At 47.6% G+C, this 27,287-nt stretch overlaps 12 protein-coding genes across 15 annotated transcripts; 7 read left to right on the forward strand and 5 right to left on the reverse strand.

Annotated features, from left to right (window-relative positions):
- The first annotated feature begins 510 nt into the window (after positions 1-510).
- LOC119549767 (5'-nucleotidase domain-containing protein 3) lies at positions 511-2,872 on the forward strand. Of its 2 annotated transcripts, none has more exons than XM_037858023.1 (7): positions 511-881; positions 1,014-1,417; positions 1,492-1,787; positions 1,851-2,037; positions 2,098-2,238; positions 2,299-2,450; positions 2,511-2,872. In XM_037858023.1, the coding sequence occupies exons 1-7, from the start codon at positions 617-619 to the stop codon at positions 2,713-2,715; spliced, it is 1,650 nt and encodes a 549-aa protein (XP_037713951.1). In that variant the 5' UTR covers positions 511-616; the 3' UTR covers positions 2,716-2,872. The 2 variants fall into 2 exon arrangements, with proteins under 2 accessions (XP_037713951.1, XP_037713952.1); XM_037858024.1 differs by having other exon boundaries at positions 695-832.
- LOC119549766 (SET and MYND domain-containing protein 4) lies at positions 2,784-5,993 on the reverse strand. The gene is made up of 5 exons (XM_037858022.1): positions 5,876-5,993; positions 4,689-5,502; positions 3,610-4,630; positions 3,151-3,472; positions 2,784-3,094 (listed from the first exon to the last, which is right to left on the reverse strand). Exons 2-5 carry the CDS (start codon positions 5,345-5,347, stop codon positions 2,826-2,828), a joined length of 2,271 nt encoding a protein of 756 aa, XP_037713950.1. The 5' UTR covers positions 5,348-5,502; positions 5,876-5,993; the 3' UTR covers positions 2,784-2,825.
- Positions 5,974-7,436, forward strand: LOC119549768 (uroporphyrinogen decarboxylase). 2 transcript variants are annotated; one of them, XM_037858026.1, is made up of 3 exons: positions 5,974-6,109; positions 6,232-6,975; positions 7,029-7,427. In XM_037858026.1, the coding sequence occupies exons 1-3, from the start codon at positions 6,095-6,097 to the stop codon at positions 7,338-7,340; spliced, it is 1,071 nt and encodes a 356-aa protein (XP_037713954.1). In that variant the 5' UTR covers positions 5,974-6,094; the 3' UTR covers positions 7,341-7,427. The 2 variants fall into 2 exon arrangements, with proteins under 2 accessions (XP_037713954.1, XP_037713953.1); XM_037858025.1 differs by lacking the exon at positions 5,974-6,109 and having other exon boundaries at positions 6,151-6,975; positions 7,029-7,436.
- LOC119549769 (transmembrane protein 234 homolog) lies at positions 7,411-8,047 on the reverse strand. Its single transcript, XM_037858027.1, has 3 exons — positions 7,963-8,047; positions 7,588-7,893; positions 7,411-7,529 (listed from the first exon to the last, which is right to left on the reverse strand). Exons 1-3 carry the CDS (start codon positions 7,976-7,978, stop codon positions 7,423-7,425), a joined length of 429 nt encoding a protein of 142 aa, XP_037713955.1. The 5' UTR covers positions 7,979-8,047; the 3' UTR covers positions 7,411-7,422.
- A 602-nt stretch (positions 8,048-8,649) lies between these two features.
- LOC119551579 (60S ribosomal protein L31) lies at positions 8,650-9,560 on the forward strand. The gene is made up of 3 exons (XM_037860981.1): positions 8,650-8,757; positions 9,043-9,296; positions 9,361-9,560. Exons 2-3 carry the CDS (start codon positions 9,073-9,075, stop codon positions 9,509-9,511), a joined length of 375 nt encoding a protein of 124 aa, XP_037716909.1. The 5' UTR covers positions 8,650-8,757; positions 9,043-9,072; the 3' UTR covers positions 9,512-9,560.
- LOC119551572 lies at positions 9,538-21,248 on the reverse strand. Its single transcript, XM_037860972.1, has 13 exons — positions 21,050-21,248; positions 19,119-19,972; positions 18,887-19,061; positions 18,665-18,831; positions 18,544-18,609; positions 17,755-18,489; positions 16,605-17,694; positions 16,163-16,548; positions 15,920-16,101; positions 14,520-15,289; positions 14,285-14,461; positions 9,973-10,384; positions 9,538-9,914 (listed from the first exon to the last, which is right to left on the reverse strand). Exons 1-13 carry the CDS (start codon positions 21,219-21,221, stop codon positions 9,590-9,592), a joined length of 5,511 nt encoding a protein of 1,836 aa, XP_037716900.1. The 5' UTR covers positions 21,222-21,248; the 3' UTR covers positions 9,538-9,589.
- LOC119551574 (putative N(4)-(beta-N-acetylglucosaminyl)-L-asparaginase GE19290) lies at positions 10,642-12,078 on the forward strand. The gene is made up of 2 exons (XM_037860974.1): positions 10,642-10,865; positions 10,918-12,078. Exons 1-2 carry the CDS (start codon positions 10,756-10,758, stop codon positions 12,014-12,016), a joined length of 1,209 nt encoding a protein of 402 aa, XP_037716902.1. The 5' UTR covers positions 10,642-10,755; the 3' UTR covers positions 12,017-12,078.
- On the forward strand, positions 12,398-14,289 carry LOC119551573. The gene is made up of 2 exons (XM_037860973.1): positions 12,398-12,848; positions 12,912-14,289. Exons 1-2 carry the CDS (start codon positions 12,574-12,576, stop codon positions 13,963-13,965), a joined length of 1,329 nt encoding a protein of 442 aa, XP_037716901.1. The 5' UTR covers positions 12,398-12,573; the 3' UTR covers positions 13,966-14,289.
- On the forward strand, positions 15,540-27,279 carry LOC119551576. 2 transcript variants are annotated; one of them, XM_037860976.1, is made up of 4 exons: positions 15,540-15,671; positions 25,496-25,807; positions 25,872-26,238; positions 26,304-27,279. In XM_037860976.1, the coding sequence occupies exons 2-4, from the start codon at positions 25,509-25,511 to the stop codon at positions 26,574-26,576; spliced, it is 939 nt and encodes a 312-aa protein (XP_037716904.1). In that variant the 5' UTR covers positions 15,540-15,671; positions 25,496-25,508; the 3' UTR covers positions 26,577-27,279. The 2 variants fall into 2 exon arrangements, with proteins under 2 accessions (XP_037716904.1, XP_037716906.1); XM_037860978.1 differs by lacking the exon at positions 15,540-15,671 and having other exon boundaries at positions 25,387-25,807.
- Positions 15,548-21,052, forward strand: LOC119551578 (RWD domain-containing protein 2B). The gene is made up of 2 exons (XM_037860980.1): positions 15,548-15,671; positions 20,124-21,052. Exon 2 carries the CDS (start codon positions 20,126-20,128, stop codon positions 20,990-20,992), a length of 867 nt encoding a protein of 288 aa, XP_037716908.1. The 5' UTR covers positions 15,548-15,671; positions 20,124-20,125; the 3' UTR covers positions 20,993-21,052.
- On the reverse strand, positions 21,433-22,817 carry LOC119551575 (neuropeptide Y receptor type 2). The gene is made up of 3 exons (XM_037860975.1): positions 22,778-22,817; positions 22,094-22,723; positions 21,433-22,035 (listed from the first exon to the last, which is right to left on the reverse strand). The coding sequence occupies exons 1-3, from the start codon at positions 22,802-22,804 to the stop codon at positions 21,490-21,492; spliced, it is 1,203 nt and encodes a 400-aa protein (XP_037716903.1). The 5' UTR covers positions 22,805-22,817; the 3' UTR covers positions 21,433-21,489.
- LOC119551577 (alpha-tocopherol transfer protein-like) lies at positions 23,024-24,547 on the reverse strand. Its single transcript, XM_037860979.1, has 3 exons — positions 24,159-24,547; positions 23,727-24,099; positions 23,024-23,355 (listed from the first exon to the last, which is right to left on the reverse strand). Exons 1-3 carry the CDS (start codon positions 24,455-24,457, stop codon positions 23,101-23,103), a joined length of 927 nt encoding a protein of 308 aa, XP_037716907.1. The 5' UTR covers positions 24,458-24,547; the 3' UTR covers positions 23,024-23,100.
- Positions 27,280-27,287: the final 8 nt, after the last annotated feature.

The raw sequence follows: 27,287 nt of genomic DNA on the forward strand, positions 1-27,287 counted from the left end.
CGATACTTTGGTCACGACCGCTGGCCATTCACCCCGAAAAGTGACAAATCACAGTTCGTTGGCAGAGATAACAGATTTTGGTATTTTTAACAGAGGAAATATGGCAGAACAGGTTTTAGGGTTGCCAAGCTTGGCGGGTAAAAAATGTTACCGGGTTATAACGGTTCAAGCTTAGATATTTTTAAATTTAAAAATATAAATAAGAAAATATATTAATTGTTTTCATAAGTTCAAGAGATTAAATCTTCCCTTTTTAATATTATAAAGCCTTCTTTTTCAAAGAATTTGATAAAAAAATTTTAAATTCCTTATTAAAGTTTCCGTTATTTCTAGATTTAATAGAGATTACTATTATATTTTATTCTTCCTAATAAGTATAGTCAAGAATTATGTGTCTTAAATATCAAACAAAATATTTAAAGTATACAATCACACACTGGCAATATGGAATGATAATATGGCCCCCAAATTACCATACTATTATAACCGCGAGTTGGTATTTTTTGGGGGGCCTTCTGCCGGTCACATCAACCACCAACCCCACACATCCACCCACTCCGCCCCCACGTAGTGTACATAACAAGCGCGCTTAATTGGCAATTTAGTATCAAGTTAAATGTGCGCGGCAGGCAGTCCTATAGTCAGTGCGCTCCTCCGGCAGAATGTTCTCCTGCGAGCTGGTGGTGTCCTTCGGAACGGGGACTCCATCTGCACCCTCTCCTCCATCCCGTGCAAACCGAACTCTAGATCCGAATCCCGCGCTTTTTCGTCGGACGCTGGGGCTTCCGCTCCAGCTGCTTCCGGCCAGATCTCGATCTCGCAGCCAAAAACAGTGAGTGATTTCCAAAAGCTTCACGAAGCCACCAAAAAGAAGTTCCAATGTAAGCCTCAACCACTCGCAGGCATATGCACATATGCGTAGTACATACATATGTGCCCGATCTATAAATACCAATTCGCAGAGTGGTCCAATTAGTAACACCCCCCCGTTTCGAATCACTTGACATTTTCAGCCAAGAAACTGCCCGCAGATGTGCATCCGGATGCGGTGTTCGCCTGCAACGAGCTGGATCTCAGCGAGGTGCAGGTGTACGGGTTCGATTATGACTATACCCTAGCCTGCTATAAGCCGATCCTGGAGGACCTGCTATACAATCTGGCCCGCGAGATGCTGGTGAAGAGGTTTCGCTACCCCGACGAGATCTTGGACCTGGAGTACGAGCCCAACTTTGCAGTGCGTGGCCTGCACTACGATGTGGAGAAGGGTCTGCTGGTGAAACTGGACAGCTTCCTGCAGCTCCAGTTGGGCTCAGTCTACCGGGGACGCACCAAGGTGGGGGCGGAGGAGGTGCTGAAGCTCTACCACAACCGTCTGCTGCCCATTGCCTACGTGGAGGGGCCAAACAATAGTTACAGGGTTCGTATCTTATCACCTGGATTGGGTTTAGTTATATCAATCAGTGATTTACGATCTTCCTCCTCCTCCTCCAGCACAACACCAACTCGAAAATGGTGCAACTGGCCGATTTATTTTCCGTACCTGAAATGTGCCTGCTGTGCAATGTGATCGAATACTTTGAGCGCAATCGCATCGATTATAATCCCGAGATTGTTTTCCATGACACCAGGACCGCCATGGGCTCCTGCCATCCCATAATGCACGGCAAGGTTATGCTGAACACCGAAAAGTACATAGAACGCAACCCGAAGCTGGTCAAGTTTCTGGAGAAGCTGCAGCAGGCGGGCAAGAATCTCTTTCTGGTCACCAACAGTCCGTACTCGTTTGTGTAAGAACCTCTTTCTAACCCTTGAATCACATTTTATTAACTTATATTGTCTTCTTTTTTTAGGAACTGCGGCATGTCCTGGCTGGTGGGCTCCAACTGGCGTGACTTTTTCGATGTGATCATTGTGCAGGCTCGCAAACCCAAGTTCTTCACAGATGAGTCTCGCCCTATAAGGCTGTTTGATGAGCGAACGAAGTCGCATCTATGGGATCGGGTCTTTAAACTGGAGAAGGGAAAAATCTACTATGAGGTGGGGGTTTTCTTTTGTAAATTGGGTTAGCATATGCTTTAATTGATGTGTTTCTTCCAGGGTTCTGTCAGACAGCTTCAAGAGCTTAAGGGGTGGCGCGGCGGTTCTGTGCTCTATTTCGGCGACCATCCGTACAGCGATCTGGCAGATGTTACTCTTAAGCACAGTTGGAGAACAGGTGCCATCATAAGTGAACTGAATGTGGGTATCTGATTTGTATGTTTATTGGATGGATTGTTTTAAAGGTCTGTGATTTTACAGCACGAAATTAAAACCCTCAATCGCAAGGACTTCAAGATGAGTGCCAACTGGCTGCAAATGCTGACGCAGCTCATCGAGGAGACCCAGGACGATGAGAGCGAGGCTGCCCAGATCTGCCTCAGGGAGTGGATGGAAGAGCGGGATCAGCTGCGGTATGTATAGTTAATTTTGTGTGCAATATAATACCTCATTAATTATTCAACTTCCAACAGCAACAAAACGAAGAACGTGTTCAACGAGCAATTCGGCAGCGTTTTCCGCACCTATCACAATCCCACGTACTTCTCGAGACGCCTCTTCCGTTTTGCCGACATCTACACCAGTGACATAACAAACCTGTTGAAGTTCTCCACCACCCACACCTTCTACCCCCGCCGGGGTGTGATGCCCCACGAATATGCCTCCCACTTCATCTAAAGAATGTGGAGAGGAACGCCCGTTAGCAAGCTCAGATTAGTTGTAGGTGAAACAGTGCCAGTGTTGATTGCTTGTAGCTCGAAACTAGTGAATTTAATGCGTGTATATCGTTATTTACATTGTTGCTCAATAAAATCGTTGTAATAGTTCAGGAAAACCTCGCTCTGCTCTTGGGCCAGATATTCCAGCTTACCTTTTAGCTCTAGAATTTCCTTTTTGTCGCTTTGGCATTTTCTCAGGGCAATGAGGTCCCAGAGAAAGGTCATTTGGGCAATGTATTCCATGGAGGTATCGCCACACTGGGCAGCAGTGCCCTCCAGTTGTTTTCGAATAATCCTTGCCAGGTTTTCAAAGTCTTTCTTATCCAATGAAGTGCCCTCTGTTTAAAAGATACTCATTAATATTGAAATTATATAGAAGAAATCGATTATGTACCGTCCATTTCTACAAAGCAGGCTGTAATCAGTTCCTCTGCCAGATTTCTTTTGAGAATGTGGTGATCCACCAGCCATTTGTCTAGATCATCGAAGGCCTGGAAAAGCGCCTGTCTTTTTGAAGAATCAGCACAGCTCTCCACGAGGTCAAGGAAATCATTGTACCAGGCAAAATATTGCCTTTCCTTGCACACTGTGCAAATAATCAAGTTGTCTGCATTGGATGGCAGCCACCAGCTGAGATTATTCCGCTGAAGCTCGGCGTCTGGCAGAAATTCCTGACGGCAGTTGTGTTTTTCACAGCGATACCGATGAAAATTAAGCTGAAAGTTAAATACGCAAATGGTTACAGGTCTGTATTGAGTCTACATTTCAAGGAATATGTACGGTTTCTCTATCAATGAAATATCCATTTCAATTAAGGAATTTATACCAGACATGAATTTGTTTAAGTACTCACAAAGTCTCGATCGGGGTTAGTTTGGGTGCACTTGGCGCAGCTGCACTGGAATTTGTAGACCTCTTTTAGGGGTTCGGATCGCTTAAGCTTCAAACTGTTCTTATAATCCCTAGTATAACAGTTGAAGATCTCCTCGCCTGCTGAAATGTCCCTTGCCGCGTAGTTAAACACAGAACACCCATTGAACTTGGTACGAATAGATGGAGCGCAGGCATGGTTACACAGGCTTAAGTAGGGCAGATTGATAGCTGTGATCAGCTCCGAATGGGCTAGATTGTGCAATTGACCGAGCTTAAGGTGTCGCGGCTTCTGCCACAAACCCGGTTGCAGCAGAGCAAACTCGTTTGGCTCCAAGCCAACTGGCAGAAGGGCATCGCCCACATGACCATTCGCCAGCAGTTGGCCGGCGGATCGAAGAATCAATGCTGATGTAATCAGTTGCCAGTCCTTAGTGCTGGCTGACGAGGAATGGAACTGATCGAAGAAGACTGTGTGCTCCTTTAGATAAAGTTGGAGCAGGTTTGCACACAGGATATGGTAGACTAACTCCGCCTGAGAAGCCTTATCTAGATGGCTGACCATGCGCAGGCTTAGCAAATATTCTGGAGTGATTTCCCGCGCTTCTGGTTTCTTGATCATATCAATGATAGCATTCCAAATTTCCTGGGCACTGGTGCCTTCCTGCAGATGCGGCAGCATCTGAGGCAGGTAAGTAAGGACCAGCCGCAGGGCCAGGTGCGAAACACCCACTAGTTTGAGAAGATCCCTTTGGTAGGCGGCACATTCGTATCTGTGGATGGCTGAGTGTGCTTCTCGACATTTCCTGGAGCAGTAGACGACTCTTTGATGGCACTTCGAACATGGAATGGGTGCACTCATCAAAGTGGCGGCGCACTGCTGACAAATCAGCCGCTGTTCCAAGGGAACGAAGCAGGAAGCTCTCTCGGTGAAGATGATTTTACCCCTGGCTATCGTTTCTTTGGCCACCATATAGCGCCCACGCTGACCAGGATCTGTGTGGCTGGAAAATAAGAGTTTAGAGAGTAGAAAATGGCAGTCAGCTGGCAAGGTAAACCTACATTTCCTCTAGATCTCTATCCTTTGATTCCTCTAGTGAATCCAGCTCATTGGATTGGTTCTTTAGAAGCTGCAGTTTTTCCTTTAAGTCCTCTAGCTGCTGCTTGAAGCTCTCGTTCAGCTGAAGCTGCTCCAGACACCTCAAATGCTCCTCCAAGGATTCGGTTTTCTCCAGCTTCCAGGCGCAGTGGGCCTGCCGCATGATAACCTTGTGGCGCAACCTCTCCGGATATCCAAACTCCAGGGCATTGGCGCAGTCATCGTAGGCTTCTCGGTAGTACCCGTACTCCTGCAGGGCCATTCCCCGGTTGGCGAAAGCCAGGGCCAGCTCATCCAAAGCATCCTCCGCCTCAAAAACGGCTCCCGTGTAGAGCCTGCAGGCATTCAGTACCCGATCCGGGTCCGGAGGAGATCCTGATCCGTTACCTCGGAACACAATGTTGCCCTCCTCGCGAAGACTACGCGATCTCTCCGTGCACTTTTTCCTGTCGTGCGGCTGCTCCAAATCCTGCAGCAGGTTGAGTGAAAGCTGCTGGAATCTTAAGAGCTTTTCCGCCGGCAGAGAGTCCAGTGACTTAAAGGTTTCATATTCATCCTTGTATCCTCCTTCTAGGGTTATTAGTTCGTCCTGATGAGAAAAAACTCTGACCAAACGATCCATTTTCGCCGGCTGTCCAAATTGTTTACAAATATATAAAAACGCAGTTGTCTATTTTTAGGGGTTTTTCGGTGGAAGCGCAAAGTAGGACTATCGATTGTCCGTATTTTAAATTAGTTTTCATACACTCTTCAATTCAGAAATATTATTATTTCCATCTGAATGAAATTAAAGGGTATAATAGTCTTTTTAGTAACTATTGGCCAACAATTCAATATGTGTGCAATGTACATATTATACATATTATTGTTAACATGTTTAAAAAAATATATATATATATTGGCTTTGTGACCATCATTAAGAATACATGTATGTATTTACTTATAGGACCGAAATCTTTGTTCTACTTGTTACAAACTTTTAGATGCGCAACAAGTTCATGAAGTGGGAAACTCTTCTAAGCAAATGTGTCTGTCGTTGAAATATTTTTTTGCATTTCATTTACTAAACCTTTTTATTATGAGCAATAAATTTTTTTATATTACAAAAGTTTTACCAGACTTGTAGGTTATATACCGTTACATATCTTACTATGGCAACTTCTTGTAATCAATCGATATCGATTTGGCGATTATTGCTGATCTCCCACCGCCAGAAAGAAAACGTAAACAAAAAAGCGGCAGAACGCACACTCATGCAGGATTGCAGAATTCCGTAACGAATTTCATCAAATTAGACCGGAATACTCAGTACACGAACAAATTGGGAAGATTATATCAACCTTTCCGGCAGCCAATAGTCAGAATCAGAATGAAAGACGCCAAGGTGAGTTCGCCGGCATGTTGAAGTGGCCCCGCAGTTACATCATGTGGTTTGGACTTCGGCTGATGTGTTTTTGGTGGCTTGCCCTAAATATCGTGAAAACTGATCAAATTGGAAACTTTCAGCCCTTTCCCGTGCTCAAAAATGACAATCTGCTCCGTGCCGCACGTGGCGAGGTGGTGGATCGCGTGCCCGTATGGGTGATGCGCCAGGCAGGGCGTTACCTTCCCGAATTCCAGGAGCTGCGCAAGCAGCACGACTTTTTCACCGTCTGCCGCACCCCGGAGCTGGCCTGTGAGGTGACCATGCAGCCGCTGCGCCGCTTCGACCTGGATGCCTCCATTATCTTCTCGGACATCCTGGTCATCCCGCAGGCTCTCGGCCTCACCGTGGAGATGCACGCAGGCGTGGGCCCCGTCTTGCCGCAGCCCATCGTGGTGCCCGAGGATCTGAAGCGCCTCACGCCGGACGGAGCCCTGTCCCGCCTTAGCTACGTCGGCGACGCCATCACCATGATGCGCCACAAGCTGGACGGCCGAGTGCCCCTCATTGGCTTCACCGGAGCTCCCTGGACACTCATGGGCTACATGATCGAGGGCGGCGGCAGCAAGACCATGTCAAAGTCAAAGGCTTGGCTGAACGACTATCCGGAGGACTCCAAGCTGTTCCTTAGCTTGCTGACCGACGCCATTGTGGACTACCTGGAAATGCAGGTGAAGGCTGGGGCTCAAATGTTGCAAGTTTTCGAGTCGTCCGCGGAACATCTCTCCAAGGAGCAGTTCCTGCAGTGGGGAGTGCCCTACCTGAAGAGGATACGCGATGAGCTGGTCGATCGTCTCACCAAGAAGGCAATCCCATTGGTTCCCATGGTATGTTCGCATTTAGCAGTTTAAAATGGGTACTAAACTGGGTTCTTTTACAGACGCTGTTCGCCAAGGGTGCTGGACACTCGCTGAAGGAGCAGAGCGAACTGGGCTACGACGTTATTGGTCTAGACTGGACTGTGGATCCCGTGGAGGCACGCAATGTGGTTGGCCCGAACATTACGCTGCAGGGTAATCTGGATCCGCAGGACATGTACCGGGATCCTGAAGAGCTGCGCAATCTGACCACCGAGATGGTGCACAAGTTCGGCAAGTCGCGCTACATTGCCAACCTGGGGCATGGCATCACGCCCCAGACCCCGATTACGAGCATGGAGGTGCTGGTGGAGGCAGTGCACAAGGCTTTATAAGCGCCGGGTCTCTTTATCTGTTAATTTAATCATGCTTTTATCGAATGCAATAAAGACAATTGGCCTTGGGTTTAGGGTAAGATCATTGGAATGTTATATTTAGTTGGTTTTGCGACTGTTCTTGCAGGATCTTATCGTAGATCATAAGGATGCTGCCGCAACAGATGAGTAGCGTGCCCAGGATGACTTCTGCGGAGAAGGAGCTTTATATAGGATGGAAAGATTCGTGTAATACCATTTCACTTACTCCTCCCCGGCAGCTTTTCACCCAAAGCATATCCGGTTATTGCTGTGAATGCAAAACTCAGGGAATTGGCCACTGGTACTGCCACCGTAATGCTGGCACTTTGGAGGGTCCAAACATACAAGGCACTCCCACACTGGTTTAGACCAAAGGGTATCCAGTACCTCCACCGGGAGCCGATTGTGCGGGCTTCCTGGACGAAGTTCCTCCACTTGGAGCCCGTATCTTTGACTGACTCTATTCCCTGGCTCCCAAGGCGAATGAACGGATTGGTAACTCCCCACAGCAGGCCAACGGCAAGAAGTTGAGCTATATTTATGTAAAATAGGTAAGGGTCTTATAATAACCTCTAACAGGTAGCTTTTTTTAAGTACTTACCAGCAATATCCAGCATTCTTACTTGTTTACATCAATACAACAATAACAATACTAAAAACTAATAAGTTTAGATAGGGGATTCCTTAATTAAAATGTAATACTTATTTTATTAATTTGCTTACAGAAATAAAATAATATTTAATATTACACTTTTTTTTTATCTTTATTTCATTTATTTATTAAATTTAATTGCAAACGAAAACAAAGAAATAAGTGCAATTTCTTAAATTCAAAGGCAAAGTTCTTAAGCACATTAATAAGGAATACACGACAATACTAAACCGAATTCAAAAATTTAGGTTAATTAATTTTAAAATCATGTCTGTTTTTGCTGAGCGACGACAATAATAACAATATTTATTTTATTTTCGTTGAAAAGCCAGTAAAATTCATAAATATTTGGTCTATCTGGGCAATTCATTCAAGATGATTTATCGACACACCGATAGTACCTTGTTTTCCGCTGCTACCATCTCTAGCTCTTCTCTTCTTTCTACGAATGAGTTGGCAGCTCCTCACCTCAGACTAAAAAACCGATTGGCATCTCTATTTTTTAATAAATATTTAAAAAACCCAACAATACAACACACAATTATAATGCGGACCGACGTATAACTTAATAGTTTATTTGATAAATATTTTAGGTCGTTTATTTAAATTATTTCAAGCTCCCAATTGGTTCTTGTGAAGGAACAACTCGCAACACGATAGTCACGCCAGTGCAGCCACATTAATTTCTGCTCACCTCTAGCACCTCTTCTTCTTTCCTTTTCTTTTCGTTGCGTTTCCGGAGAGGTTGGTATTGGGGATTTCTGTATTTTAACGCTAAACCACGTGTAAATTTTGCAAATTAGCGTAGCTATTTTGTGGAATACCCACGTAATTCGGCAATCGTACGCTTTAATCGGGAAACATGGAGTTTTTCCACTAAACTGTGTTTCAAGAAAACTATGTGCACATGTCTCGGGACCAAGAACTCCATGGAGGGCATCTTGCCGGATAGAGAAATGTTCCTATATGTGGAGTGTTGTTTATGTTGTGCCAGTTTACTAATTGGTTGTTAAACTTGAACCCTTGCAGGATATCAAATAGCACCGTTGCGGCCTAACAATGACCAAGACCAAGGGCGAGAAAATCAACAAATCGGCGATCAACGAAGTTGTGACCCGCGAGTGCACCATTCACTTGGCCAAGCGCGTCCACAACATCGGCTTCAAGAAGCGCGCTCCCCGCGCCATCAAGGAGATCCGCAAGTTCGCCGAGCGGGAGATGGGCACCACCGATGTGAGGATCGACACCCGTCTGAACAAGCACATCTGGTCCAAGGGTATCAGGTGCGTAGACCTCTAAATCCGCCGAAAGATCACCTGTTCTAATTACCCCGTTTGTCCTCTTCAGGTCCACTCCATTCCGCATCCGCGTGCGCCTGGCGCGTCGTCGCAACGACGATGAGGACTCCCCCAACAAACTGTACACCTACGTGACCTATGTGCCGGTGTCCACGTTCAAGAACTTGCAGACCGAGAATGTCGAGTCCAGCGACGACTAAGCAACGTAATTGACGGCCAACACAAATACGGTTAATAAAAAGTAATTTTTATTTAGAAAAAAACAAAACAAGAGTGCCTTAAAGTGTGGTAAGCTGCGGCTGCAGCAAGTATACAGCCTCCTCCGTGGCCATGGATAGCAGGTGTAGCTCACGTTTGGGCAGCTGGAGCACTTCTAAGGCACGGGCCATCGGCAGGGCACTGTCGCCGAGGATTTGCTGGAAACCAGCTGCTCCAAGATGCTGGTAGATGGTGAGCGGTTGTTGTGGCAACACATTTGATACGCAGAGCAGCAGATCCTCCGACTCCGGGAGATGCATAAACTGCATTTGACGAAAATGACGCGAATCCTGTAGCCCAAGGACCTGGTCCAGTTGGAAGTCACTCATGTCGCCGCTGTTAAAGCTTTGAATTGGAATAGATCATTGTAAAAGCCGGCTAAATGTAGTACTAAAAGATCTACCTGTAAATGCGAATCTCTGCTGCTGGCGTTGAAGCCAAGAAAGCCACATAACCGCTCTCCATGCCGGCTCCTTGTTGGATCCGCTCTATTTGCTCCACCTGCCCATCCACCAGTCTGCTTACTAAGTTGTAATTGCCATTGCTCCATTTCCAAAGCTCCACAGCTCTGGAGGTCCTCAGTAGAATGGGCATGTCATCTGTATCGGCGACTGCCAACAACTGTTTTACATCCCGCCTGGCCAAGATTGCCTCCCTGTTGTTGTTCTGTTTATCTAGGCATTGCATTACAATCTGGTTAGCTTCTTGTAGTCCCCGGCACTGAAACCCGAGTTGTCCAAACTCGAATTTCTTTGAGGTCTCCCCATCCTTGGTATCCAAGTTCTGCTTATTGAGCTGTGTCAGTGCTGACGAACCTAGAGAAAACAAAATACTTAGGTATAGATATGTGGACCAGGGTACACTCTTTAAATTTGGTTTTACAAACGGTTGTCTTTGTATAGGACATTTTGAGAATCAACTTGGGTTTACAACATTTAAGCCAAGCTAAGAGTGTAAAACTCTACAAATGCATTTATAAATTCCAAATTTTTATAAAAAATTGCATGACCATGCAACAAGTAGGACTCTTTCATAGGGTATATCAAAACAACCGATAAGAAAACATATGAGTGAGGTTAGACTGCTAGCATTTAAAAGCAGCTCTCGACCAATTCCCTGCAGTTCCAAAGTAGATTGCCAATAGACCAACGCCCACTCGTGAAAACCAATAGAACTAGAATTAACCATGAGAATGAAATTGGCAGGATGCCTTTGCCTCTGTTGTTTGGCGTCGATGGCGTTGACCATCCTGGCAGATACTACTTCGCCCAAGCCAACGCTATCATCGGCCTTCAGGTAAGCAATGCAGGTTGCCAGTTCTTTGTTCACATTGAACCGCCTCTTGCAGCTCTAAATCCACAACTCCCGCTGCCTCCAGTGCTTTGAAGTCGAACAAGACCAGTGCCGCCCATGGAACAAAGGGTGAGCTGCTGCCCATGGTCATCAATACATGGAACTTCACGGCCGCTAATGTGTTGGCCTGGCGGATCCTTAAGCAGAGCAAGGGCGGCCTGCGGCAGACGCGCAATGCCGTAGTAGAGGGCTGCTCCAAATGCGAAAAACTGCAGTGCGATCGCACGGTGGGCTACGGCGGATCTCCGGACGAGTCGGGCGAGACAACGCTGGACGCCATGGTCATGGATGGCGCCACCATGGATGTAGGTGCAGTGGCTGGTCTGCGACGCATCAAGGACGCCATCAAGGTGGCGCGACATGTCCTGGAGCACACACAACACACCATGCTGGTGGGCGATGCGGCCTCCGCCTTCGCCAATGCCATGGGATTCGAGTCCGAGTCGCTGGTCACGCCGGAATCGAAGGACATGTGGCTGCAATGGACGGCGGAGAACTGTCAGCCCAACTTCTGGTGGAATGTGCATCCCGATCCCAAGGTCTCCTGCGGTCCGTACAAGCCCCGGCCCACTCCGCTGACCCGCTGGAAGGAGGACCGCGCCCGCAATGAGTACGAGATCGGGCGCAAGAACCACGACACCATTGGTATGATTGCCATCGATGTGGAGAGCAACATTCATGCGGGCACCTCCACCAATGGAGCGCGCCACAAGATTCCCGGACGGGTTGGGGACTCCCCGATTCCGGGTGCCGGTGGTTATGCAGACAACGAGGTGGGTGCCGCCGTGGCCACCGGCGACGGAGATGTGATGATGCGCTTCCTGCCTTCGCTCCTCGCCGTCGAGGCCATGCGGGTGGGAAAGCCTCCTGCTGAGGCCGCCGAGGTGGGCATCCGGCGGATTATGAAGCACCACAAGGACTTCATGGGCGCCGTAATTGCAGTGGATCGGCTGGGAAACTATGGGGCCGCCTGCTACGGATTGGAGGAGTTCCCTTTTATGGTCAGTAGTCCAGCGGGAAAGGATGGACCTACGCGTATGGAAACAGTCAAGTGCATAGCGGGTCCAGAAAAAGTAAATGTAGTGCCTTTGTAAAGAGGCGGAAAGTGTAAAAATGAATTTAATAAAATCGTATTTTAAATTTGACCCACTGTAAATTTACCGTTGATTAACGATAGTGGAAATTATCGATATTGGAAAGGCTGTCAAAATGGTCACCCTAAAATACTGAGCATTAAACACAGTACACTGAGAAGTGGGATAGATTACTTACAGAAATAAAAACTGGCTTTGCTGATGAACCGAAAATAGATGTAATTAATATTTACCCGAAAATTTGGGTTTAATATAAAAATTAAATGAAATATTCTTATATTGTAGGCTTTCACTGTACCCCTATTTCTCCCATCACTAGTCATTGCAAATTTACTGTACCAAGCGGCGGCATTTTCGGTATTTGCTCGGCGAACGGTCACATTTTCCGCCAAATTACCGACGCCAAATACAGAAGAGGAAAAGAGAAGCGAAAGGTGCAAAAAGCGGAGAGCAAAATCCCAAGTGACAAATATTATTTCGTGGCTCGCGGTGTAAACAAAACAGCCTTCAAAATTCTTAAGAACGCGCAACCAGCGGGCCGCAAGTCGCTGACTAAGATGGCAATTCAACTGGACAAGATACTGCAGGACATCGCCAAGGAGAAGGCGCTGCATCCAAACAATGGCGGCGCCAGCAAGCAGGAGCAGGAGGAGGCTTGGGCCAGGATCGGGCGCCTCAACAAGCTATCCGTGCACGAGTCGCGCTCCATCTTCATTGTGCTGCAGAAGAAGTACGAGCAGGAGAAGCTCAAGGGCAACTCGGCGTGGAAGCTGTTCAGCCTGATGCACCAGATCCACCAGGAGCCCAAGGCCTCGGTCAAGGAGGAGGAGGAGTAAGTGTCTGCCATAGCCTTTAAACCATAAATACACCTAACAATGCTCCTAATCCTTTGCAGCGATCAAGTCCCTATGGAGGAGGTCGAGGAATACGAGATGCTGGAGGTGCAGGAGCCGGAGGACGACGACGAAGCCCACCAGTTCGGACAGCCGGCCAACTCCACTGGCTCGGCCTCCGACGGCGAGAGCCCCACAAAGTCGCACAGCACCGGCTCGCCGGAGAAGGATGAGCGCGTGTACTCCAAGCCCAATGTTGACACTCCGCGTCCGGCCTTCGAGGAGAAGAAGCTGCTCAACACGCTGGCCAACAACACACCGCGCTCCACGACAAACAGCTCGCTGTCCGCCGCCGCAGCAGTGCTCCAAAAGAAGGGCATCACTGTGAAGAAGACAAGCGGTTCTGGAGCAGGAGCTGCGCTCAAATCGACGCCTGGCCAGCAGGCATCGGCCAGTGGCTCGAAAACCAATTCCTCGCGCACTACCATTCAGCTGCCAGAGTCCCTGAAGCGTAAACTGTCCGAGGAGTACACTCCCTTGCCGTCACACAAAAAGCAGACCAAGATCACGAGCCCCAAACAAACAGCTGCACCCGCAGCCTCCACTCCAGCTGTCTCCAGTGTTCCAGATGCCCTGACGACCGGCAGTGTGGTGCACACAACAACCGCCCAGCTGATGCAGGTCAAGAAGGAACGGGAGGACAACCAGACACCGCCGCCGGGCATCAACATTATCACTATTCCGGCTTCGCAACAGATCAACGGTGGGGGTGGGGGACCCACCTCGTCTACGGCCGCCACCATTGCTTCCACCTCAGTGGCATCCACGAACGGCTTTTCGCCGCACATCGAGGAGCTGGACTTCAAGAACGACATCATCTTCGACTCGAAGATCAACGCCACCTCCTCCAACACACCCGAGATTATCAACCTGGGCAACTTTGACAATTCGCTGCCGCCGACTTTCTTCAAGAATCTGTGCAACTCGTCGCGACACGAGTCCCTCGGGCTGTACGTGGCCAATGTGATGAACCGACTCTCTTCGCGTGCCTCCGCCAAGCTGGAGCTGGGCATCTTGCGCGCCATTCTCGATGTGCAGAGCGACGAACTGGAGTAGTGGCCCGACTGATACTCTCAATTTAAATGAATAATCAGCTTACTTATTAGACAAACTTGACGGTAGTTATGTAGACCTGCCCATAAACCTTTCTCGTATTCACTGTATTATTTGATTCGTGTTTAAACGTCAGCGTTGTGGCAGCCCTATGTACGTACTCTTTCGATTTAAAGCGCTTCTCTGTGGCTGCCACAACGCTGAATTTTAAATGTATTTGTAAGTCTTAGATTTGAGCCGAATTCGAAAGTCCCTAGCTTAAGGTCCAATGTGTCACTTGATTTTAAATACGTTCATTTGCAAATAAAGCTACATAACTTACTTGAATTGAGCGCGAAGAGCTGCCTATCCGGTTGCCAGGTATAAAGGATGGCATTGTTCGATTTCTGCTCCCAAATGGCCAGTGTATCGATGTCGTTCGAGGAGATAATCTTCAAGGCTGAGGCCTTATGAGGAAGTTTCTGCAGCAAAGCGAAGTTTTCCAGCACTTTTGGTGGCTCTGAAGGAGGAATGTAAGATAACAATCAACATACTTGCTAATAATATCGTTTACTTACTGTCCAATCTATTCTTTACAGCTGCTATGTTTTCCTGCAACTGCTGCCAAGCCTCGTTGGCACTGGCGCCGATGCCCCGCTTTCTTTTGTAGTACTTATCCAGCAGGCCATTTCCATTGCTGACCTCGTAGAGACCCACTGTTAGTGGCTGGGTGAATATGAGTTGGCTCTCAACGTGAAGATCTGGGCGATTCTGTGCCTTGTTGTCCAGCAACTCATTCACAGGCAACCCATTGACGGAATCCACCCAAAGATTCTCCACATTGTTGCTGAAAATTCGTCGGCTCTCAGGCAGACTGTTGGCCACCAGTAGGGATCCCCGAACATCCTGCTCTTTGTCCCGCAAAAGGAGCTTATCCGGCTGCCAGAGGACGCCATTTACTGTCCCTTTTACGGTGAGATCATTGTAAAGATTCACATTATCCAGGCGGGTAGAGCCGGGAATGCTGTGATTCCCATAGATATAGGCTGCTTCATAGATCCACTGGGCCAATGGAACCTCCGCCACTCGACTTTCGGGTGTACTATGCAGGTTATTTATGGTGGCCCTCCTGACGGTTTTCAGTGCCTCAATAGTAAAGGGAATGCTGCTCTTGTTATTTTCCTGTATTCTTACTATATCATCAGCTAGGTTTAACTGATTTATCAGAACATTCTTTAAATCTCCCGAGATTGAGACCTCTGGCAGTTCCCATTTTCCACTGATGGCATGCTCTCCGCCAGTTTTTAAAGTGTGGGCTACAATGTCATTGAAATCCAGTGAGAAGTTGCTAGGAAAAGAAACGAAATTAGTTAAGGCTGGTGGAATATTGAATATTCGATTTAATTTTGATCTTAAAAACACATTTCCTTTTCAAAAAAAGAAACGAATTTTTTGCCCAAAAATTCGGACTGCTTTGTCCGGAGGGCGTCTCCGCTATGACGGGAAGGTGCCTTCACTATACCGATGGGTTGGTGTGCCTACTATCTAGATGGTGTCTCCTGACTTTTCCGTGTGACCGTTCATCAAATATTTTCGGTATTTTCCCCACAAGTTTGCGATTCCATCGAAGGTGTTTTTGTTGTTTCAAACCACAAACCTCTGCTCTGCCGAAACTGCCCCGACCGTAAAAAGTGCATTTAACCAAACCCAATCAGCGACCAATTGACGAGGTAATTAAGCACACCTGCAGGTGTTACTAACGAGTGCAATCCCCCGCCCGCACGCCGCGCGCAAAATGCAAACGTGTACAGAAATTTCACCTGCCCAAACGGAATGCACAGCTGACTTGTGTGCACATGCAGTGCCTGCCAAACTGTTAGCGCGTAAACAATTGCGAAAGTGAAACGTGATACCTATAGCCACAATTCCACCTGCCCATTACCCTTTGCCCCGCGATCATTGTTCCAATTTCACTTACCTGCCGCGGCCCTCCATTAAAACGTCACTTGTGCCACGTCGCAATTCCACGCATTTGGCGACTGGAGGCTGTACGAACGTGACGTCATGCTGGAAGCTCAGGGGAGTTTTCATCTGATTGCTGCGCGTCCGGCTGAAATAGTTGTGCCTGATGTGGTCCACATGCTGGCCATTGATGGCTCCCTGGGGGATAAGAAGTTGAGGCTGAGCACACCATAGCTTTCTGCCCGGTTTCGCCACCCACCTGAAACTCCAGCAGGCCTTTAAATTGCCCGGAATCCAGTTCCAATCCTCTCAGCTCAATCTGCTCATTGTCCAGCCACACTTGATCCAAGAGATTGCTTAGCTTTTGGCCATTCAGCAGCTGGTAAGAGGGTGCTCCTCCGCCAAACTTCACATTCTCCGCCTGCAAAGTGTCCAGTGTCTGTCCACTTAAGTACTTCTCCAACGCCGCCAGTGGATAACCATTCATGCTGGTTATGTTAGACATCTCTGCTACCTCCAAGTTACCTTCTATGCTAACTGGCGCGGAGAGGTAGCCTCCACCATTATGGTAAATAATATCCTCCGGCACACGGAGACCATTAAGTTTGCCCAACTGAAGCTCCGATTGCAATACAATGGGATTCTCTGAGAGGTAAAGTTCTTAAAGTTGCTACTATCATAATGAATCTTCTAAAGCTCACCAAATCGCACTGCTTGCAGGTGCTCCGATGCATTGAGCCTGTAGCTACAGCTGACCAGGTCGTCCAGGGTATGGTTGTTAAGCTGTCCACTTAGCCAGACGCCTTTGCTGCTGTCCAGCGAGGCCAGCTCCTGGGGAGCCGTGAAGTTCTGGTCTCCCTCGGACTCTAGCCAACAACGACCAAATCTATGGGCTTCAATTCCATTGAAGGAATTATCAAAGTTGAGGGAACTGATGTTAACATCGTGCTCGAAGCTAATGTCGCCCACATATTTGATGTTGCCCGCCAGTTGCTGTAACTGCTGCTCCAAGTGGACGACGTTCACCTGGTTAATCTCGCCACTGAGCCACAGGTTCTGAGCATGGAGGGTGCCATTGAAGTTGGGTGGCAGATGCCAGCTGTCCAGGGATTTGCTTCCATGCTCGTAGATGGAGGAGAGTGGTTGGCCAAAGAGGAGGCCATTTAGGTTCAGATCTTCCACGCTCATCTCCTCAGCATCCAAGTTGTCTACAAACAGGGTTCCATTAGACGTCTGATCCTTGGTAACCTGAAGATAGTCCTCCAATCCCAGGCCATTCAATAAGATCTTGGAAGAATTCATATGCTCCACATCCAAGCCATGCAGTTGTATTGGAGTGGAAATAGTTTGGTTGCCACTCTTGGATAGCAGCATGTTTGGCAGCCTCTCCGTATCAATGCCATTCAACCACTTGACCTCACCGAAGCCATCGGTTATCTCCACACTCTGCGGAAACGTCTTAGTGGCCTGTACCAACTGCACTTTACCCACGTTCAATTGGACTAGATTTTGCAAATCTTGGGTGTTGAGGAAGCTCAGTTCCGTGTTGTTGGCAATGAGTGGTTGCAGAAAGTTCAGATTAACATTCTCCACAAGTTGATCCAATCGAACGCCCCGAATCAAAGCTTCAGCGGCTGATCGCTGAGTGGGCTCGTCTACGAAATCCCTCATTTGCAACAGGCGTCCAATGGTCACATCGCCTTCTATAAAGAAATCCCCCTGAAGTTGCAGCGATCTGTGGTTAACCTTTGCCGGTGACATGGCTCTCAGTTCAGCGCCCATCATTTGACCCTTAAGGGATAATAGTTTATTAGATTACTTTCAATTAATTATATACCAGTGTGTACCCACCGCTATGGTAATTGGTTCCAAGACACGCACATTCTCGAATCGCTTGGCACCCTCGATTACCTGCGTGTGATTCGCCTGCCTGAGCAGCACATCGAAACGCTGACGATCGACATGGATGTGGTTAAGTCGCTGGTTGATGAGCAGTCGATTCACCTGGACAGGCTGCGCAAACTGCACATCCTGTTGAACTACGAAGTCGCCACCATCCACCGGGATGAGCTGACCCACCGGGCGATCGTTAACCTCATTGCTGTTGACCTGCACAGCATCCGCTTGGAAATGGTCCAAGTCCACGGCTGCCTTGATGAACTGCACATCCTTGCCGCTGCGTTTTAGCGTCTGATCCTGAATCTCTGACCACTTGATGCCATTGAGTCGACCCTCTAGTTGCAGTTCCTTTACTGTCAGCTCCTCCAGCAGGGGTTTCCTTTGTTTCCTTGAGGGTTCGGTGTACTTCTCGCTTACATAAACTTTGCTGGCCGTCACGGACTCGTAAACAGGGTTCTTCGTATCAACTCTATTGATATGTTCTGCTTTTACGGTTCCGTGCACCACCAGAGTGTCCACTGTGACCTCCTCGAAATCGTGTTCCTCACTTAGCCTGTCCACCGATCTCTTGACGGGATGTCTGTTGCTGGCAGGGATTATTTTCTCTTCGATTGCATCCAAAGCCTGGTTGGTCAACTGTAGAGCTTTCCAGTAGTTCGTAGTTAGCTTCATGTGCTTATCCTCAAACTAAAGAAATAAGTTACTTAACAGTACGATTTGATTTTATGGGTACCATCTTACCGATTTGGCTTTCACTTCTTTAATTTCAGACCAACTTAGTTTCTCCTCACGTTGCTTCAGCTTTTCCTACATACTCACGAGTGTTTACAACACGGAATCTTATAATTTGTAATCCACTTACCTCCAGTCTCTTCAAAAGCTGCTCCACATTCACCTGCTCCAATCGCTTTCTCTGCTCCCGAGCCCAGTCGATGATTTGCTGGCGTAGTATATTGGCATGCTCATCCTGTTTGTATAGCGGTTGGAATATGTTCGTCTCATTGGCAGCCATGTTCTCATTGGCAATTACTGGGGAAAATCAAATCTCACTTTATGATATATCACAATTCCCATGAATGCCTACCCAAATAGCTATAATCCCCCTCCTCATAGCTTCTCATTCTGGCCACTCCACGGCTCAAAGCTCCTTCGGTGAACTGCACCTTGGATTCCTCAAATCTCCAGTCGTTGAGGTTGTAAATCTTGACATCCTGTTTGTTACAGGCCACCAGGAGTAGAAACTTTTCGGAGATTGAGTGCTGAAGAGAAGGGAATCAAGATAATGAGATGATTATGGCTACATAAACCCAACTTACCTGAACTGGCAGAACCCTTTCCACAGCGTAGAAGCTCAACCGTTGATAGGGCACAAACTGGCCCTTCTCGAAAACATAGATTACAGTGTCTGCCTCTCCCACTCCGGAGCTGGATCCTCCAATTGTGTTGCTCAGGATGAGGAAGTGCCTGCGGCTGACCTCGTTCACTGGGAGACTAAAGTACTTCACATCCACGGCTCCATTGCTGCGCAGTCGTTGGAAAAGCTGAAATCTCTGGGTCTTGGCATCCCATCTAAAGATCTCCGAGCGAGTGGCCGTGCGTCCCTCTGCATCTGCATAGTTGGCCACGGCCACATAGTCGGTGTAGTCTATGCCAAAGGCCTCCAGTCGCCGAGCATTGCTGCAGGGAATCGCTCCGAGTCGCTGAAAGCTCATGCCCATCCACTTGAAGTACGGACACTGTGCTTCCTTTTCGAAGGCCTGCAGCAGAGTCAGCTCCTGGCTGCTGATCCGCAGGTACATTCCCCTCAGTTGTGTTCCCGAAAAGTACTGGACTGTCCGTATTCCCGTTTCCGGGGAGATTTCATAAATGGGTGATCCCTCACGAGCCTGGCTTACGGGTTCGGTGAGGTTGTAGCTCACAGCCACATAGCCACGTCCAGCGAATGCTAGGCAATCCAGAGCCACCGCTTGCGGGGCAGCTAGATCCACGAGGAGGTGATAATCCTGCTCAGCTGGGCGCCAGATGAACACGGCAAAGTGACGCAGTCCCGTGGCATTTTTGTGCAGGGCTATAGCATACTTAACTGTGGGCAATTGGAGCATGCAAATGTCCAGGGGAAAGGACACGGGCACGGAAGCCACTCGCTTGAGGCCATCGAAACTAAAACTAGCTGGGAGTGGGTTGAAAAAGTAAAAGATTATCTTTAAAATGTTATAAATTGCTTGGATTAACCACCAGTTTTCTTGATCTTTAAGTCACTTTCATCTGTAGGTTAGGATCGTAAGCCGTCCGCTGACTAAACCAAACAATTCTCTTCTCAGCCATGGCCGAGGAGGAGCTGCAAACGTATCGCCGCTGCATTGGCAAGCAGCTGGAGGAGCTGGAGCTGCTGAGCAGCATATATTGCGCCACCGGAGAGCTGGAAATGCTCGATGCGGGCGTCGTGGCCGATTTCAATGAGTTCCTCGAGGAGTATAAACCCATTGCCAATCTCCGCTCACATCTGGAGTACATGGTGAAGTTAAGCCTGCCTGCCAAACAGAGTGTGGAGGTTCGAGTGGAGCTGCCACATCTATATCCGCTTTTGGAGCAGGCAAGGGTCAGTGTTCATACACCATTGCTGGGAAAAGCCAAGGAGCAGCGCCTGAAGTTGGACTTGGAGCAGTTTCAGAGCGAAAGGCGGGAGGAGGAACCTGAGCCGTACATCTATCAGTTGCTAAGCTGGCTGCAGGAGCACATCGAAGATCTTATGAAACGACCTGCCTCCGAGTTTCAGCCAGAGCAGCCTGCCCAGGAACCACAAGATCTCCCCCCACCCGCTGTCCCCCATCTCGAGCGAATGTGGATCTACTCGCACCACATCAAATCCACCGCCAAGCGGCAGGAGCTGATTCGACAGGCCCGCCAGCTACAACTCACAGGCTTTAGCAGACCTGGAAAACCGGGCATCATCTGCGTGGAAGGTGATTCCGAGAATGTCCAGGAGTTCTGGCGCACCATCAAGGCGCTGCGATGGCAAAAGATCAGCGTGGTGCGAACGGAACCACGTCAACGCAAACGGGGATTCGAGGACTTCAGCGAACAGCTCTTTAACGCCGAGGAGGGCGTGATGAACATGGGCCAGTTCATCCGATTCCTCGAGGCCCACGGCTTTGGATACATGAAGTCTGAATTGTTTGGTTTAGCCTGAGCGGGTTTGGCCCGCAAAATTCAAGTTGTAAATAAAGTTGGTTATTTAATTTCAAACCTTGGTCGAAAAACTGCGGCACATTCGGCGCCCGTTTGTGCAGAATAGATTCGTCATCCGAACTCAGGAAGTGTGTGGGGTAGGATTCCTGGAAGTTCACTTCAAAACTGAACCCCTGGGCGAACACACCCGCAAATAACAATATAAACAAAACGCGACACATTTGATACATATATTTATTTTTTGTAAACGATACAAAACGAAATACTCATTACAATTGTACCACGTGCACTGATTGCCAAATACTTTTTACTACCAAGAGAATATTTCTAAAACGGTTGCTAAAGCTCTGTCTCAAAGATATTGTCAGCTGTTTGGTTAACCATTAATGTATAGTGTGTGTAATAACTGACAAGAACTTGACGGTGTCTAAGTATTTATTTATTTGGTAGTTTTTAAATTATAAGTTTTACCATGGTGATATAACTTTAAAGTGGTCCCTATATAAACCCATCTGCCTCGATTTCTGTCGCAAGTAAATCAGCCGGATCATCTCGAATTCTCTCAGTCGACTTGGCCGTTGGTTCCTCTGTGGATAACTCCTTACTCATATCCCTCTCAACATTCCCTGACTGCTGTGGTTCATCTGTCTTGGGTTTTCCCCTCTTCATAAAGTCACAGTAGCAGCAATGCTTTGATGTTCCAGAAAGTTTCTTCATTTTCGCAGCCTCCCTCCACCGCCGAACCCACGAGATTTGATAGTAGGCCCTTCTAAAGTTTTCATTGTTGAATCCATAGATCAGCGGATTTACGGCGGCATTTAGAAACATTAAGTACTGCGAGATGTACCAGAAGAGTTGCATTCCATTGCTTACGGAGACATCCTCGCCGAAGTATTTTTCCCTCAGAACCACTAGGATTGTGAATGGCAGCCGCAGAGCTGCAAAAACCACGACCACAATAAAAAGTGTTTTCGCCACGCTGCGTTTATAGCTGACTGTCAGTGGGTTCTCGCGACTTAGGACTCGTTTTTCATATCGATCCAGCTGGTTTCGGGTGAGTTATTAGAGAAAGAACCAAGATAAGGGTACTTTCATTGCTTACCTTATAAAATATTGCTATGTAGCAGATGAGCATAATGCCCAAAGGCAACCAAACTAGGATGGTGATAAGCACATACCAGTACTTGGGCAGAATGGAGGTGTTCTCCTTGCAATAACGCTCCGTAAAGTTCTTCCAGATCCGCACTTTATAAGCTCGATATAAAGCCAAGGGTGATGCAAAGAGGATTCCTAGGATCCAAGTGCAGACCACCACAATCTGGACACCCCGCACAGTGAGACGCGTCTCCATGGGAAGAACTATTGCCGTGAGACGATCATAGCTGACCACCGAGAGATTCAGAACGGCTGTGATGAGGAATACCACCACGAGGAAACCCTCCATCCTACAACCCACGTAGCCCAACTGGTAGTTCTGATAGAAGTCGTTCAGCATGAACATAGCCGGGCAAATGGCCAAGGTCAGCAGATCCGCCACAGCCATGTTGGCAATGATCAGATTGGTGGGCGACCTCAAGGAGCGGTTGGCGGCTATCAGATATACCATAATGAAGTTTCCATACAGACCAAAGGCAATCAGTGGCACAAAAGTGCAGATCTTCCATGTGATCTCACCGTAGGACTTGTGCAGCCAGATGCGTTCGACTGGGAAATCCCACTTGCTGAAGTCAAACTAAAGGATAAAGGTTTAACTAACCATGTAGTTAGAGTTTACAATCCTACAAACTTCATTGCTGCTTGTGAGCGAGGTCATTCCGTTGGCTTCCTGCTTCGACACCTTCCACTGAGGAACTAACCTCGCGTGCAGCAAATTAACATGACCGAAGACTGATCCCACATAATTCAGTTTGCTGATTGACAAAGCTATTAACAAGTGTCACAGATAGTGTTCGCTAAAAGCTAATGGCTCTGCGATTTGGCCATCTGTTGCGCCTCTCTCGGCGATTCTCATGAAGTCAAGTTGTACGCATTTTTGAGGATTGTATTTGCTTTTAATTGAGACATTTCTCCCTTATCTCGTTAAACAACTAATTTGAACACTTTCGGTTTTTAATCGATGTCGAGTTTGCGGAAGGATCCCTCTACGCCGAAAATGGAATCGGCACTAACCCGCTTGCCAGGCCGCAGATGCTCATCCACTCCATATTTTGAGTCCTGTGCGAAATAGTTCTTGTAGGACAGCAATTGCTTCTCAGCTTCCGCCTGGATATCGGCTATACGTCCATTAGTGCCGCCATATTCCTCTGGAAGATATTCGCGCGGTATCACCTCGGTTAATTGCTCCAGATTCTTGTACACTTGAAACTGCGGAGAGTAATGTGTTAGTCATGATATAGATTACTGCCTAGCTGATAATATAAATATTCGTATCCCCTTGTTTTTCTCTAGGCCTCGGCCTAGCGTTTTAATGATAAGAGCCCATGTGCGTGGTCAACTGACCTTAGGCAATGCTTTTCCACTCTTGACAATGGGCGAGCGTTCCTCGAAAGTTAATTGCTCTGATTTGTGAAATATTAATTAATAGTTCAGGGGTGAGAGAGTGGCAGAACACTTCAACGCTTATCAGTTGCCTGCCAGCCTAGCTGATAATCCCCGTGAAGTGTCCGATAAGCCACGGAAATAAATTAGCTAAAGTGCCTCCAACTATTCAGTATTTTTTTTAGAATACTACTCACCCGTTGTTGAAGCTTGCTGGGCATAAGGCTTTTGGCCAGATTCAGTAGAGCAACTCCCTCCTTGGGACAGTTGAACAGGTAGACTCCCTTCAGGCGAGTAGGTTGTGCCTTCTCTGCGAATATACCCATCTTTTTGATGAGCGTAAAATCCAGTTGGGCTAGGAAACTAAGACTCAGTTTGCCCATGTCGATGATCTCGACGTAGCCACTAATATTGCTGTTGTCATCCTCAAGGATTGATTGTTCTGATAACATAGTTTGGTAGCGGAAGAGATCCAGTAACTTGAATTGCTTGGGCTCGAATTTCTCATAGTTTGTGAGCTGCAGGCGAGGGCCACCGGGTCCCCAGGGCTTAGGCAGTCGAACATAGGTTCTGTAAATGATAGTTAGAATATCCTTAATCCTTGATTTGTATATATGAACCCAACTCACCCCGTTCTACACAAAGTCAGGTTCTTTTCGTCCACCTGCCGACTGCCAAAGAGCTCTGGCATGAGGGTTTTGATGGTGTAGAAGTGATCCAACTTGGACTTGGTCTTCTCCAAGCTGAATTTGCAGCCCCGCAGGAAGCCGACCAGAAACTGGTCATCCGTACGGGCCTTCAAGTGCGGCTGCTTGGCCACCCAATCCCTTAGAGCCTGCAGATCGGCGGGCAGCCGCTCCTCCACCTCGTTTAGCTCCGTTTCGGCAATGCGACGGAGTTCGGCGCTCAGGGGACGCAGATTGGCCATTTCTGGGAAGTCGCTTGCTTCGTGGCAGCTGGATGGCTACTAAACGCTTTCCGTAATCAGAGGCCAGCCGAGATCCCCGGCCGAAACGTAACCGTCAAAAGCTAATCTGGTGCCTTTATGGCCGCTCATTCGGCTGATAGCGCACTTGGCCACTCCCGCCGCTCTCTCTTTTTAGCCAGTCGTCCCACGAGATTCCATCCGATCCGGTGTGAGTGGGCGGTTGAAGTCTCTCGGCAGAGGAGATAAGATTACGCCTCGACTGCATCGGTGGCGGGAATATGTTTGCAGCTGCCGGGGTAGCTGTTTTATTGCAGAGTCTGCGAATTGAACCACGCCACAGTTCAAATGGATGTATGTGTATGCAGGCCATATCTTATCGCCGGTTCGGAAAGGCACAGTTGGCTGGAAATACCCAATTATGAGCCCTAAAAGTTGATGCCTTTTGAAGTGGCTCTCCAGCCATTTTTAGTCGAATTTTTAGAACCTATCAGTTCAGTTCAAGTTTAAAAAATAGTCACGTTCACCTTGTCTAAGAACTAATAACAGAAACTATTATTATAATCACTAAATCAAACGTAAACAGTTCTTTATAATAATGTTTATCAAGTAGCTTAATCTCTTATTGGCATATCATTATTATAATCATTATTATATTTGAAGAATGTCAAACCAATGTGATTAGTTTAAGTACAGGTAGACCGACCAGGTGGTTATCATATCTTAAAAACACGTCTATTTGTGTTTGCTCTATCGGTCTCTGATATCGCTTAATCTGGCGCTCCAAATGGTGTGTCACTCTGAGTTTGCTCCATCTGGCAGCGTTTTTTGGGGGCCCTTGCACCAGTGTGCCTGCTATCGAAGCGAGTGGGTTCCCGTTCCGATCAGAAGTTCGGAACAGAGTTTAGGCAGGCCGACATCGATTTTTTTGATTATTCGTGCTCGTACCTGGGCACAGTACACACACACACACCCCTCGGCACAGTCCAAACCTTTGGCATCGTATCTCAAAATTTAAGGCAAGTTTCGATCGTTTTGCAGATCCCCTTTGACCATGGCCAAGATACGATCGCTGGTGCCGGAGCTGGCCGAGGTGGCTCGACTGCAACTTGGCGAAGACCCAACCGCCGTAGCAACGAAGATCGAGGCCCTGCGGACCTGGATCAACGAACAGAACTACCTGGAGGCGCGGACGGACGACCAGTTCCTGGTGGCCTTCCTGCGTTTCTGCCGCTGGGACGTGGACGAAGCCAAAAAGAGGGTGCTCTTCTACTACACCTACAAGTCCAAGGAGCGCGAATTGCTCAAGGGTCGTCTTGTGGACGATAAGCTGCTGGAACTGGCTCGCTCAGGGTAAGTCGGGGGATTCCCTTACCTCTGAACTTCAAAAGTTCTAATAGCATAACTTTCTTTGTAGAATCTTCGCCACATTGCCCAACCCCATTGGCCCCGGGGGCCCCCGCATCCACTACACACGAATGGGCCACATCGAAACTTCCAAGCACAGTGTCAGCGACATTTTCCGCTTCCATGCCTTCCGTGCCGAGATCGAGATCAACACCGATGACAACTGGAACGTGTCCGGCGTGGTCGAGATCATCGACTTCACCAAAATCCCCTACTCCCTGCTCTTGCAGTTCGATCCGGGGATGTTCAAGCGGATGAACGCCTTCCTAGAGCATGGTATTCCGGCGAATCTAGTGGCCACCCACATTGTAAATGCTTCCAGGGAGACGCAGTTTGTGCTGGGTCTAGTCCGAAATGTCATGAAGCAAAAGGAGCTGGTGAGTTTGAAAGGAAAGCCCTGTGTATGTATATATATCTAACTTTATGATATCCCTTCCTGCAGCTGCACATCCACTCCAACATCGAGTCCCTGAACAAGGCCATCGGCAAGGAGTACCTGCCCGCTGAGCTGGGTGGCGAAAATGGCTCCCTGGCGGATGCCATGTCCCGGTACGAGACCCAGTTGACCGGCTTCTCCACGTACTTCAAGGAGGACGAGCGATACGGCGTGAACGAGAAGTTGCGGGCGGCCAGCGAGAAGGATCAGGACAGGTCCGCTCCCTTGGTGGCCAGCGTGCCCAACGACGGAACCTTTCGGAAGCTGAACTTCGATTGAGGCGATCACCGGGCAGTTAGTTGTATATTCTGATGCACATCCTATAAGTACGCCCCTCTAAACGAACACACACAGCCCAATATATATATATATACACACTGGAATGTATAGACACTACAGCGCTATAGCGATCATTGGTCATAGCAGAACCTGATATTTTATAAATGGAAACCTAAATGAGCAACATCGAAACTGAAAGCAAATTGAACAATATGATAAAAAAAAGTGCACACTAAAAAGAAATAAGATGAAAATGGAACGCCATTTAATGGCACAACAAACAAAAACCTCACATTATTGTCGATTTTAATTTATTGTTGTCCTTATCAACGCACATACTTAAACACATTCTAACGTCCGGTCGCATCGAGTGTAGAGTATACCCGATCGATTCATCCTAACATGATCCCATACTGCATTTTCACGATGAAATCCTCAACGTCTTCTAAATACTTGCGTGCTAAGTTGTTGTTGGCTTTTATTTTATCGCATACATACGGTACATGAGTATATATATATACATATATTTTCGATATTTTTTTCCGTTGGTTAAGTGTCGTTTCTACTAATTTTTGATACTAGTTTACATATATACATGCATCTATATTTATGGATAATACATACATAGTTAAATGACTAAAGTTAAAGTGACAATGTATTGTAGACCCCATGTTGAGTGCGTTAATAAATTAAAGCGAATTTGTTTAACTG

The sequence above is a fragment of the Drosophila subpulchrella genome, chromosome 2R (assembly GCF_014743375.2).
Source record: "Drosophila subpulchrella strain 33 F10 #4 breed RU33 chromosome 2R, RU_Dsub_v1.1 Primary Assembly, whole genome shotgun sequence".
In the NCBI taxonomy this organism is placed as follows: domain Eukaryota; kingdom Metazoa; phylum Arthropoda; class Insecta; order Diptera; family Drosophilidae; genus Drosophila; species Drosophila subpulchrella.

Excerpts from the sequence above, each read along its gene's own strand:
- LOC119549767 (XM_037858023.1), top strand. The coding sequence starts at position 617 with ATGTGCGCGGCAGGCAGTCCTATAGTCAGTGCGCTCCTCCGGCAGAAT. Across the intron at positions 1,788-1,850 it reads AACAGTCCGTACTCGTTTGT|GAACTGCGGCATGTCCTGGC; the intron begins GTAAGAACCTCT and ends TTCTTTTTTTAG. Across the intron at positions 2,239-2,298 it reads CCATCATAAGTGAACTGAAT|CACGAAATTAAAACCCTCAA; the intron begins GTGGGTATCTGA and ends GTGATTTTACAG.
- LOC119549766 (XM_037858022.1), bottom strand. The coding sequence starts at position 5,347 with ATGGATCGTTTGGTCAGAGTTTTTTCTCATCAGGACGAACTAATAACC. Across the intron at positions 4,631-4,688 it reads GATAGAGATCTAGAGGAAAT|CCACACAGATCCTGGTCAGC; the intron begins GTAGGTTTACCT and ends CTTATTTTCCAG. Across the intron at positions 3,095-3,150 it reads CTGCTTTGTAGAAATGGACG|AGGGCACTTCATTGGATAAG; the intron begins GTACATAATCGA and ends TCTTTTAAACAG.
- LOC119549768 (XM_037858025.1), top strand. The coding sequence starts at position 6,151 with ATGTGGTTTGGACTTCGGCTGATGTGTTTTTGGTGGCTTGCCCTAAAT. Across the intron at positions 6,976-7,028 it reads CAATCCCATTGGTTCCCATG|ACGCTGTTCGCCAAGGGTGC; the intron begins GTATGTTCGCAT and ends GTTCTTTTACAG.
- LOC119549769 (XM_037858027.1), bottom strand. Across the intron at positions 7,530-7,587 it reads TGAAAAGCTGCCGGGGAGGA|AAGTCATCCTGGGCACGCTA; the intron begins GTAAGTGAAATG and ends CCTTCTCCGCAG.
- LOC119551579 (XM_037860981.1), top strand. The coding sequence starts at position 9,073 with ATGACCAAGACCAAGGGCGAGAAAATCAACAAATCGGCGATCAACGAA. Across the intron at positions 9,297-9,360 it reads ATCTGGTCCAAGGGTATCAG|GTCCACTCCATTCCGCATCC; the intron begins GTGCGTAGACCT and ends TGTCCTCTTCAG.
- LOC119551574 (XM_037860974.1), top strand. The coding sequence starts at position 10,756 with ATGAGAATGAAATTGGCAGGATGCCTTTGCCTCTGTTGTTTGGCGTCG. Across the intron at positions 10,866-10,917 it reads ACGCTATCATCGGCCTTCAG|CTCTAAATCCACAACTCCCG; the intron begins GTAAGCAATGCA and ends CGCCTCTTGCAG.
- LOC119551573 (XM_037860973.1), top strand. The coding sequence starts at position 12,574 with ATGGCAATTCAACTGGACAAGATACTGCAGGACATCGCCAAGGAGAAG. Across the intron at positions 12,849-12,911 it reads TCGGTCAAGGAGGAGGAGGA|CGATCAAGTCCCTATGGAGG; the intron begins GTAAGTGTCTGC and ends AATCCTTTGCAG.
- LOC119551578 (XM_037860980.1), top strand. The coding sequence starts at position 20,126 with ATGGCCGAGGAGGAGCTGCAAACGTATCGCCGCTGCATTGGCAAGCAG.
- LOC119551572 (XM_037860972.1), bottom strand. The coding sequence starts at position 21,221 with ATGTATCAAATGTGTCGCGTTTTGTTTATATTGTTATTTGCGGGTGTG. Across the intron at positions 18,832-18,886 it reads GGGGGATTATAGCTATTTGG|TAATTGCCAATGAGAACATG; the intron begins GTAGGCATTCAT and ends GATTTTCCCCAG. Across the intron at positions 15,290-15,919 it reads TTAATGGAGGGCCGCGGCAG|CAACTTCTCACTGGATTTCA; the intron begins GTAAGTGAAATT and ends TTCTTTTCCTAG.
- LOC119551575 (XM_037860975.1), bottom strand. The coding sequence starts at position 22,804 with ATGACCTCGCTCACAAGCAGCAATGAA. Across the intron at positions 22,724-22,777 it reads CGCTCACAAGCAGCAATGAA|TTTGACTTCAGCAAGTGGGA; the intron begins GTTTGTAGGATT and ends TTTATCCTTTAG. Across the intron at positions 22,036-22,093 it reads ACATAGCAATATTTTATAAG|CTGGATCGATATGAAAAACG; the intron begins GTAAGCAATGAA and ends ACCCGAAACCAG.
- LOC119551577 (XM_037860979.1), bottom strand. The coding sequence starts at position 24,457 with ATGGCCAATCTGCGTCCCCTGAGCGCCGAACTCCGTCGCATTGCCGAA. Across the intron at positions 24,100-24,158 it reads CTGACTTTGTGTAGAACGGG|AACCTATGTTCGACTGCCTA; the intron begins GTGAGTTGGGTT and ends TATCATTTACAG. Across the intron at positions 23,356-23,726 it reads CCAGCAAGCTTCAACAACGG|TTTCAAGTGTACAAGAATCT; the intron begins GTGAGTAGTATT and ends TACTCTCCGCAG.
- LOC119551576 (XM_037860976.1), top strand. The coding sequence starts at position 25,509 with ATGGCCAAGATACGATCGCTGGTGCCGGAGCTGGCCGAGGTGGCTCGA. Across the intron at positions 25,808-25,871 it reads CTGGAACTGGCTCGCTCAGG|AATCTTCGCCACATTGCCCA; the intron begins GTAAGTCGGGGG and ends CTTTCTTTGTAG. Across the intron at positions 26,239-26,303 it reads TCATGAAGCAAAAGGAGCTG|CTGCACATCCACTCCAACAT; the intron begins GTGAGTTTGAAA and ends CCCTTCCTGCAG.